At 45.2% G+C, this 10,403-nt stretch overlaps 1 protein-coding gene across 1 annotated transcript; it reads right to left on the bottom strand.

The window, feature by feature from the left end:
• Positions 1-5,651: 5,651 nt before the first annotated feature.
• EV420DRAFT_1653997 (uncharacterized protein) lies at positions 5,652-7,149 on the bottom strand (the record flags this gene model as incomplete). Its single annotated transcript, XM_060478781.1, has 3 exons — positions 5,652-6,314; positions 6,373-6,596; positions 6,666-7,149. 3 exons carry the CDS (start codon positions 7,147-7,149, stop codon positions 5,652-5,654), a joined length of 1,371 nt encoding a protein of 456 aa, XP_060321740.1.
• Between the last annotated feature and the right edge of the window lie 3,254 nt (positions 7,150-10,403).

Raw genomic sequence — 10,403 nt, 5'->3', positions numbered from 1 at the left:
ACTCAGTTCAAATATCAACTTGGTTCAGCCCAATCTCTCTCTCTCTGACTCTAAGTCTAACTCTCGTTCTCCAGTCCGCGGAACTCTGATCCGCTGGACTTATCTCTTACCTCGTCTCTGCCACTCCGCGGACTTCTGTCCGTATCCATCTTAGGGCTTCGGCTCAGGGGTGACATTGCTAATAGCTTCGCCCACGCCCGACGCATCCCGCAGCATTCCGCTTCGTGCACTTACTGTCGCAATCCTATTGGCATGATCCTAACACTCCTAACCGTCTTTTGGTTGTTGCTTTGAGCTTCTGAGGTGACTAGCGAGAGGGGTATCATCCTCTTCATCATTATTGTCCTCCTCACTCTGAGGTGGAGGGTATCCCTCCGCTTCCGACTCTGAGTTGTCACTTTGGGAGTCACTATCCTCGGGCCATTTCAACTTAACCCGGTCTACACCATATAATTTCTTTCCTAAGGGCTGATAGTGGTACTCTGTGGATGCAGGCTTGTCACTATCCACCAACTCTTTAAGAGTTTTCGGACTTACGTCTATCAAATCATGAATTTTCTTAGGTAACTCTATACTATGCCTCGCATGGTATGGGATAACTCGGAATTGAGCGACAGTACCACTGACCAGTGATCCATCCAACTCAGCTAGCACATAGGATCCTCTCTTGGTCCTCCAAATTACTACTAGAGGTCCCAGGTAGCGGGGATCCATTTTACTATCCAGACTATTCTCTACACGTGTATTTCGCATGAGCACTAGTCGACCCGGTTTGAAGTTGTAATCCACAATAGTGGCCTTGTGCTTGTGTTCATAGCGAAGTACAGTATCAAGTTTATTCTTGCTTATTCTTTTCCACATCTCCATCACATGCTGAGCATGCTTGGCAAGTGCTTGAGCACGGATCCCTATCAGGTCTGCTGTGCTCAAGACTCCACTTGGGGGTTTTACGAGCCAAGTCGCTTCTACTACATCCAAGGGCACTATTGGGTGCACTCCCAACGCCATAAAATACGGTGAGCATCCGGTACCACGTTTAATAGTGATACGGTCCGCCCATAGTACATGTGGTAGAAAGTAAAACCATTTCTTTGCATTGCCACTAGTCGCCTTAAATAATGATTGCCGGATGTCCCAGTGGCCTCTTTCTATTTTCCCATTTGCCTGCAAATTATATGGAGTGATTCTTATGCCTGTGATGCCATACTTGTCCGCTAGCCACTGCACAACAGCTACCCAAGGTCCGCCATTATCAGTTACTATCTCGGAAGGACAACCCCACCTGCATATCACATCCTCAAAGAACCATACCGCAATAGCCTTTGCATTTTTGTGCTGTAGTGCTCGTGCTTCTGGCCAGGACGATAGCGAGTCCCGAGCATGCACAATATACTTGCACTTATTTGATGGGATGGACATAACCATAGTGTCGCAGTGTACTTTCTGGAATAGTGAAGGCGTCTCTGTGAGAGAGGGTGGAATATGCAACATGGTTTTCTGCCAAATCTGACACAAGTGACAAGACTTGACGTACCAACTCACGTCCCATTCCAACTCTGGCCACCAGAACCTTTGTTCCAATAGTGACTTAGTCATGTAAAAGCCTCTATGTCCTAGCGAGTCGTGTGCTGACCTCATCATGTACATTCGATGCTCTTTACTGACCACTAGTCTATGGGATCCTTCAGTACCGCGTCTATACAGTCGTCCTTCCTTGTCCAAGAAGAAATTCCGGCAATATTGCTTGAAATTCAAGTATTGCTTTTCGTTAAGTCCTTCTGGATGAAATCTGGGATTTCTTAACCAAGTCCTTACATGCGGTAAGCGCTCGTCTTGCACTATTCCACTACTAGTCTGCTGGGTCTCTGGATAGTCTTCTCGCTTTTCAGGATCAAACTTGTGTTTGAGGCCTGGGATCAGAGGGGTTGCTTTCAGGAACTGGCATACAGATTCATTGGTGTTTTCTTGTGCTAAGTATAACTGTCTGAGTTCTTGCTCGCGTGACTGTGCTTCGTCTAATTCTGCAGCAAACTCCTCGATACTAGTGGCTAGAGTGTACATATAGCCGCCTCGACTATCAATATCATGCTTAAATTCTTCTATATCTTTCGGCTCAGTACTAGTTCCTTCTGCAACTTCAAACTGGAGCGGGACCATGATCTTTGAGGTCATAATCTTCCAAGTCCAGATGAACTTCGTCTCCTGGTTGCGCATCACGTCTTGATAGTCCATCTGCAGGGAAAGTACTGCCTTTTACATGCCTAAGAGTGAAATGGAACATAAGAATGTCTTCTATCCAATGATTGATAGTGGCATTCGGTCCCATTCCAGGATTACTCAACACTTCCTTTTATATATTGCGCATCCAGTTTCTACAACCAAGTTTCGAACCCCAATGAGCCAATACTGACAAGCTTTCAAAGCTCGCAGTAGTCCCATAGAGTTCGCGTTTTGGTTGCGAAAAACTGGGCTTCTCTTTCATTCATGATAATAGATCCTGAAGCGAAACGTAATAGCACTTGGTTGGATCCTTCTCATCCACCTGATAGATATAGAAGCCTACAGCTTTGTAGGACGTGTCTATGCAAAGCCCAACTTCAGCCCCACTAGTGAGGTTTATCAGTCGAATAGCTGGGACTATTGACGACTGCTTCTTTGAGTGCATCCATAGCTCCCTGCTGTTCTTCTCCCCACTCGAATGGCACATTGAGTCGTGTCAGCTTCACTAGTGGTTTCCGCTATTTTCGAATAGTCCTTTATAAACTTTCGACAGACACCACAAGTTCCCAGGAAAGCATGCACATCATGTGAGGTGCTTGCAAGGTCCCCAATGCTAATGACTCCTGCTCTATCAGTTTCAATCTTTCTTCCTTCATAAGTGCATAGATGACCAACCACCAGTCATTTCCTCAACACACAAGAATGTCTTAGGTCCCGAAAAAGTCCCTCCACAGTACTTCATTCTTTGAACCACGTGATTCATGTTTGCATGTGTTCCCATACAAAACGACGAATCCCAGGGTTCTCTGGAATGGTCTCATAGCCCCCGTCTTCAGTCTCGTAGCGGGTTTCTGGCCCTCTAACAGGTACATCATCGATATAGGGACAAGTTACATGTGGAATTTCTTCTCTCAAGATATGCATTACGTCTTCATGGAATATTGGGACAGAATTCGTCCAACCTATCGGTAACTTCACTAGTCGCATAGAACCAAACGGAGTCTGGAAGGTAGTATAGTCTCGAGAGCCAACTGCTATGTCATGCTCGTCGTATCCCACATACAAGTCCAAACATCCTCCACAGGCTCATCCAGCGAAGTGCTCAGAGAGTTCATCTGTGGCTGGTGGAATCCCTGAATGCGCAATAGTTACTGCATTGAGGGGCTCCAAACTATGTACTAGTCGAAGGCTTTTACCATCTTTCTTAATAACGCAGAACCACCTTGATCTATAAGAAGAATTAGATGGCTCATATACACCGGCATCGATCTTGGACTTAATAATCCTACAGACTTCTTCATAGATCCCAGGTGGGATGGGAATATTCTTCAATACCCATGGAGTGTGTGGTACTACCGGGATGTCTATTGGCAGGGAAGAAATCCTCTCGGAAACGCCCTCTTTCTGTGTCATCCCAAGCGAACACTTGCTCTTGGATAGTCATGAAATGGTGCATTAGCTTTCGCTCTTCTGGCCATAGAAATCCCTCTGGGTGATTTTCGTCTATCTTTGCTTTTCTTTCTAGGGTATAGCGTGCTGTAGGTACATACACAGGCAGATTCGTACTCAATAGTGGCATATCTTTAAGGGGGTCACCCTTAATATCCCTCACTATTCGGAACTTATCCGGAAGGTCACCCAATAGTGGCTTGACCTTTAATGCTACGGGCTTATATTTCTTTCCAGCTAGTACCGCGACTGGCTCGAAGTCGGGGCTCTTCATGCGTGCACCAAGGTGTTCAAATCCTGGGACTAGTGTCGTTTTCAGCTTACTAGTCTCCTTTGCCTTGGTGGTTGCACGCAAATTATCTACTAACAAATTATATATTGGAATTTCATTATCATCTAGCAACGGAACAGTGTCACTAGCATGCTTATGAGCACAAAATTTCATGCTATAGCCCTCAGGTACTACCTTCCCTTGGAAGTAGGAATTCAATAGTCCTGCAGCTTTCTCATCTTTGTGCAAGTTTTCATTACTATTTAGCAAAGCCATGAGGAAACTGTCCCTCAGATTCTCTTGGGAGAAACTAGTACCTTGCTCCGGCTTCATATAGGCTTCAATTTCAAAGGTTCCATCACTATTCTGCACGATTTGCAGAGCCAACTCTCCTTGATCGTTCATCAATTCATCGAGTTCAACTGAAAACCCTCTTCTGGGGCTTTCAGTGCTGTCTTTGCGACTCGAGGGGGAGCACCCCTTAAGAAAGTCGGAATGGTGCACCTTCGACTCGTGTTAGGATCAGTAATAGTGATTATCTGTCCACCGTCTGCTTGGTTCTTGATGACACTCTCAGTGAGAACGTCGAACGGTCGACCTAACAACACCTTATAAGCCAGACTATTGATAACATGCACTTGCAAGTACACGGTAATATCATTAAAGAGGAACGGAACATTCCTGGCTAGTCCTAAGGTCTTCTCAAGTTGGCCATTTGCACTCTGCATATGAATAATGATGTCCGGATCCCAAGCTATACCCAACTTGGTCGCTATTGCCCCAGCCATCGACACTATTTGTGAGCCGCCATCAACCACACTTTCTTCTTCTCCTACGCCATTTATTAAGGGGTACACAGCTCGCAAGCTGGCAGAGTCTTTTGCGACTATTACCGGCTTCGGCTTTTCTCCTGGTGCTAGTGAGTCGAGGTACTGAAGGTATGGGTCTGTCATGATCAAAGAACCAGCTGGTACTAAACCAACATTGAATTGTGCAGCCATAAATGTCGCAGAGGGTAAGTCACAGATGTTAATAGCATCAGAGGTCAAGGACAAGTCCTCCTCATCTTCTGCTTCATCACTAGTGCCGTGAAATGGAAATGGGACTGACTCTGGCTGAGTCTCCCCCACACTAAACACCGTTTCCATCTCTGGCTGTGTCGCTACCCGCTTTTTGGACATCAACTTAGCTATCTCTTTTCTTAATGGTTCCGATAGATCCATAAGCTCTTCAGCATTCAACACTATTGGCATTTTCAACACTTTGGACGTGACGTCCTGTACCCTACCTTCCTTATGGATAGGCGCCGTATGCTTGTAGGCCGGTACCTTGGAGTCGTCTGCCCGTTCTTTACTCTTAGCTCTAGTTTTCTTACTGTCCGATGGCAGAGGAGCAAAGCTCACACTGGGTACGTCCCTGAATGGCAGCTCCTGCCTTGGAGGGTCCTCCTCTTTGTCAGAATCTTCTTCTACGGTAACTTGTTTTCGACTAGTGCGCCGGATGGTGGGTACTTCTACCACAACTTTCCGACTAGTCGGCTTTCTTAATTTCTTTTCTGATTCTTCAACTTCATCAACCAAGTCTTCAGTCACTTTCTTTCGCAAATTCTGAGGTTCAGGCCCCTGGGTTTTATTTTTAAAATGGTCCTCCGGCTGTTTATGAGAAATAGTCGAGGGGTTCGACATATTTTGCCTCGTAGCCTTCATCGGACCTACTCGAAACCCTGCTGGGTCTGTTCATTTGTGCCAGAGCGCATAGCAACATACTGACCTTCAGAATTCTGCCCACTAGTCTGGTTCTGACCGTTGGCTTGACTTAAAAGAGACATCATTTGACTCAAAAACAAGTTAGGATCAAACGATTGATTCATTGGCTGACTACTAGTAGATGCTACCGGAGCTTGTATCAACTGAGGCTGGATAGTCGGCTGGGCAGGCTGCATTGGAGCTTGCATGCTAGTTTGCCAATATTGGAGATCTTGACGGAGTTTTTCAATAACTTCGTCTCGAGCGTCCCTTGGCCTGCTCGCATACAGAGATGCATACTCGGGAATAGCGAGGTTGTAAACACCCACTGCCCCGTTTTGCTCTTCCCAAAACAACTGCTCTTGCTTTCGACTATTATGCCGTGCTAGTACTTGATCCATGGGTGAGAGCTGTGCTGGTTCACGAGGAATAGGTGAGCCATCGGCCATCACAAACCTGTTGTTGACTACCTTCAATAGTCCTTCCACTATGTGCTTCTGGCAGTTCTGGCAATCTTTTACGAAGTGCCCTGGCTTCCAGTCGTACCAGCAGAGGAAGTCTGAAGACCCCGATCCGGAGTTGTCATTCTGAGATCTTGATTGCCTCGGCAGTGGAGGCATTATTACTGCCTTGTTGAAAGGCCCACAATATTTCATCTTGCCTCTCACATGCATGCTTATCACTTACATCGATGCGATCGAGTAGTGTAGCTACTTGTTGCTTTACTTCTTCCATTTCTGCCTTGATACCAGGGCCACTAGTGACTCCAGTAGATGACATACTCGTACTAGTCAACGACAGAAGGTAACTAGTAGACGTGTTGAACGCAATGTCATCAGCTTCTGCAACAACCTCTTCAAGGGTGTGCATATCTTCCCGTCGCTTGACAGGGGTTGCAGTGCTAGCTGCACCTGTAGCCAGAGCCACAGCAGGCGTAGCCGTTCTGCTTTTGAGTCCTCGCTTGATACTTAGTCAGGAACCGATGTGTTCTCTAAACGAGGGTGACAACGACTCAGTGAATTTTTCCACTAGTTCTCGAATTGTAACTAGCGCTGGAGGTTTTTGTAGCTTCTTTGCCTCAGTCAAGAACCTACGCTTGAACTTCAGATACGTCTCACGCTCGTCAGATCCAATGTTTGAGAACTTACGCGAAATTTGCGTCAGCCTCTCCCAAGTACCTGTCTCTGCATCAGCCGCCTCTGGATAGTTCTTAAGCACAGCTTCCTTAAACTCAGCAAATGTGCCGCTGGTATATTCATCCAGTGCTTGCCACTCTTCTTTGGTATGGGCATCCGTGTACCTTACTAGCTTCTTCTTCTTCTCGTCATCGTCAGTGATGCTATAGTCAGAGAATAAATCCTCCATCTGCCCAAGGAAATGTCGCAAGTTCTCAGGCTCATCGCTATCAAACTTGGGCACGTCCCTAGATGTGGGTCTAGGCATCTTTTGGGTACTAGTCGACATGGTCGGTCTACTAGCAGTTTGAATGGACTGGGAGTTCGATTGTCTAGGTACTAGTGGGTTTCTATTTCCACTAGTGAGGGAAGTTCTTGGCCAGGAGGGTGGTACAGGAGGTCTAGTCTGTTGAACTGTTAAGTTTGCGTTGATTCGCTGTGCTGTCCTAGCTTGTAGGCTATCAGGCGGTGCAGTTGCACTTCGTTTCTGCTTTAACAAGTCATAATTCGACGGAGATCCAATACCAGCAGCTCTTGAATTGGTTGTTGATCTTCCATGCAGCCTCAAAGCAGCACTATTGCGTACTGGCTGAGAAGTCAAGGCTTGTTCGGGCTCTGTAGCTCTAGCTTTGCCCTTTGCTTTCGCTGAGGCTTGGTTAGACAGATTGAGTACAAGCGGCTAGGTTGAATAATATCTTCTTTAACACGACTAGTGTCAAATAGTAGTCTTTATTCAACGAGATTTATCAAGTCTGAAACTCCCTCGTGGTGGGCTCCAGATGATGTGCTCGGTAACGGCGAGTGACAAAAGGCTAGTGAATGGATATGAACACCACAACACCAAAACCCTCTACTACTCTACACTAATCACCAATATTATTGAGTTCGGGTGTTTCGAGTATGATAGAAGCACTCTGCAGACTTCAACAAATCAGGGAAAGGTTGTTTAAAGATGTATATTTGGTACTAGTGAGCTACACAAGATGTAATACTTGTGCTAGCAGGGTTTTAAGACACGATTGGATGAATAGTGACTTGGGTTGAGCAACTGCGCTCGGTCTAACTCTGATACTTCAAAACTAGTGGCACTCTGGGCCAAATACTGGGTCTCACAAGCAGTCTACACTTGACTAGCAGCACCCTAGGCTCGACTAGTGGCACTCTTGGCCTAAGAACAAATACTTTGACTCTGAGAAAATACTTTAACTAACTTCGAAACACTCTGAGTCACTCCAAGACGGAATAGTAACTTTAAGACACTTCAATTCGTTCAATACTATAGGTGACTAAGTGACTAGTAGACACTTCATCGAGGTTAAGCACAAAAGCCTTTAATTGGGGCACTAGAATATAGACTAGTAGGTTACAATCGTGGGGATGGCTTGCCTGGCCTGCGAGGCTGCCCCTTCTACTACTTATATACTACAGAGACAGGTACAGAATAAATATAAATAGATTCTTTAGGGGTAATATTGGTAAGGATATCTTGGCTAGTCACGAATTATGGTGAATAATCATGCAATAGTCGGCCTAGCCTGTTCTTTCTGTCGGATAGTGGGTTGAGGGACTCCGCTATTGGGTCGTTTCCACACCCTTTGCCCAGTGGTGCTCCACTAGTGACACGGTTATACGAATAGTCGGGTAGCCGTGCCTGTAGCAACTGCTCGATCGTGATCGGGGCGCAGCCTGGCTATACTAGTGCCGATCGTATGAGATCTGTATCACACTAGCCGGATCTGGGCTAAGGATTATGCCTTTACTGGTTCATTTCTAAGTCCTTTCAGAAGTGCTCACGTGACTAGTCATCCTGACTTAGGCATTCATGCCCAGATCGGTCCACTAGCGACTGAATAGTCAAGATCTGTGTGGGTTCTTACTTCTTGTTTGGACGCTAGCAGCTGTGTTCTTTACTAGTGACCGTATTTTACTAAGTCATACTAGCTTTGGAGGTGCTAGTCCGGTCAGCTGGTAGGGCTGACCCACTAGTGGTATCATTCCTAAGTCCTGACTCGACTAGTAGCATGCTAACTTGACTATCAGTCCGAAGTCTCAACTATAGCTCTTGATATACGACTAGTATAGGATAGACCTGCAACAGTATTGTTATAAAATCGCAAAATCTAGGTGTGAACGCGTAGACAGCATATCACTGGGCTGAGGTTAACTGTGGTAAAATGAAACTGATCCTGATCCTGAGTCTACATAGAGACTATCCTATACTGAAGCTGACAGCAAGATACCAAATGCCGTGACTGACAATCCTATACTGTTAACCAAAATTCCATGACAGATACTGCTGGCAGCAATAATGATCCTAATCTGAGTCCACACGGGGACTTAACTGTACTGAGCTGAGCTGGGGTAAAATGGTGGTGACATAGAAAGTGAAAGCTGGTAAAATGATGCTGGCTGGTGAAAGTGAAATGATGCTGGCAGAATAAAAGATAATAGCGAGTTGTGGACACAAAATTCCATGTATTGGCACAATATGAGCATACACCAATACCATTAGAAGAAAAGCCATGACAGAGAGTATAACTCGGAGTGACTATGCTGTTATTGTCTGTCTCCTAATGGGTACAAGAAATAGCAGTTGTAGCAACTTAGTTACTTACTGTTGATAACCTGTGTCCCTGATAACTACTACTACACTAGCTTTTATACTACAAGTCTGCAATAACTTTAGAATACTTGAAACAAGTCCTTAGTAAGTCCTTAGTACATTGATTGGTAAGAGATGATACAAAACACATGCTCCCAGAGTTCTAAAGTAACAGCATCCACACAGTTTTACCATGTATAGACTTAGTGATCAGAAAGAATTCCACTGACATACAGACTCTTGGGTTGCTGTGTTGCTGCAGCAAAGTACACTGAAGGTAGGACACTAAAGTGGATACATGTGGCATTGTCTTGGCATTGTAACAGCCTTAGTAAAGCTGGTGGAAAGGTCATGGTATTAAGTCTTTTGCCATGGAATAGGTACTTTGGCGGTGGCATTCTATTAAGTCATGCTTGATGCTGATGTCAGCAATGGCTGTGCTGAGTGATCAATGATGGTCTTAATTTCATGAGATCTGCAATCAGGTGCCTGGCAGCAATAATGAAGTGGTGCATATTGAAGTGGAATACAAGCTGGAAAGGGAATTTGGCAGTAAAAGTGGGTATTGCCATGATTGCAATTTTTGACTTAGGGAAAGTCCACTAAGTGGACAAGGCATTTATTATAATGCTAAATCCACAAAATCTGAGCGTACAGAGCCTTGAGGCTTATCATCCCCCCTAGACTTTTATTATGTTACTCCGTAACATTTGTTGCTGGCAATATAATTGATATTCCCATGAGAAGCCAGAGTTTAGGGTGCTTGTTGTCAAGAGATAAGATGTGGCTGTGCAATAAGACTGTTAATGGCTATGGTAATGCCAAAGACATGTCAGTGATCTATAAATAGATCCTGAAGAAGCGGTATTCCATATGGGCTCAGTCTTGTATTTCTTCTAAGTTCCACATAGTACCTTCACTGTGAAAGGTGAAAGGCACAC

Source organism: Desarmillaria tabescens, assembly GCF_030435595.1.
Source record: "Desarmillaria tabescens strain CCBAS 213 chromosome Unknown EV420scaffold_187, whole genome shotgun sequence".
Classification (NCBI taxonomy): Eukaryota; Fungi; Basidiomycota; class Agaricomycetes; order Agaricales; family Physalacriaceae; genus Desarmillaria; species Desarmillaria tabescens.
Note: the sequence above shows the minus strand (reverse complement) of the source record. Positions and strands in the feature narration are given on the sequence as shown.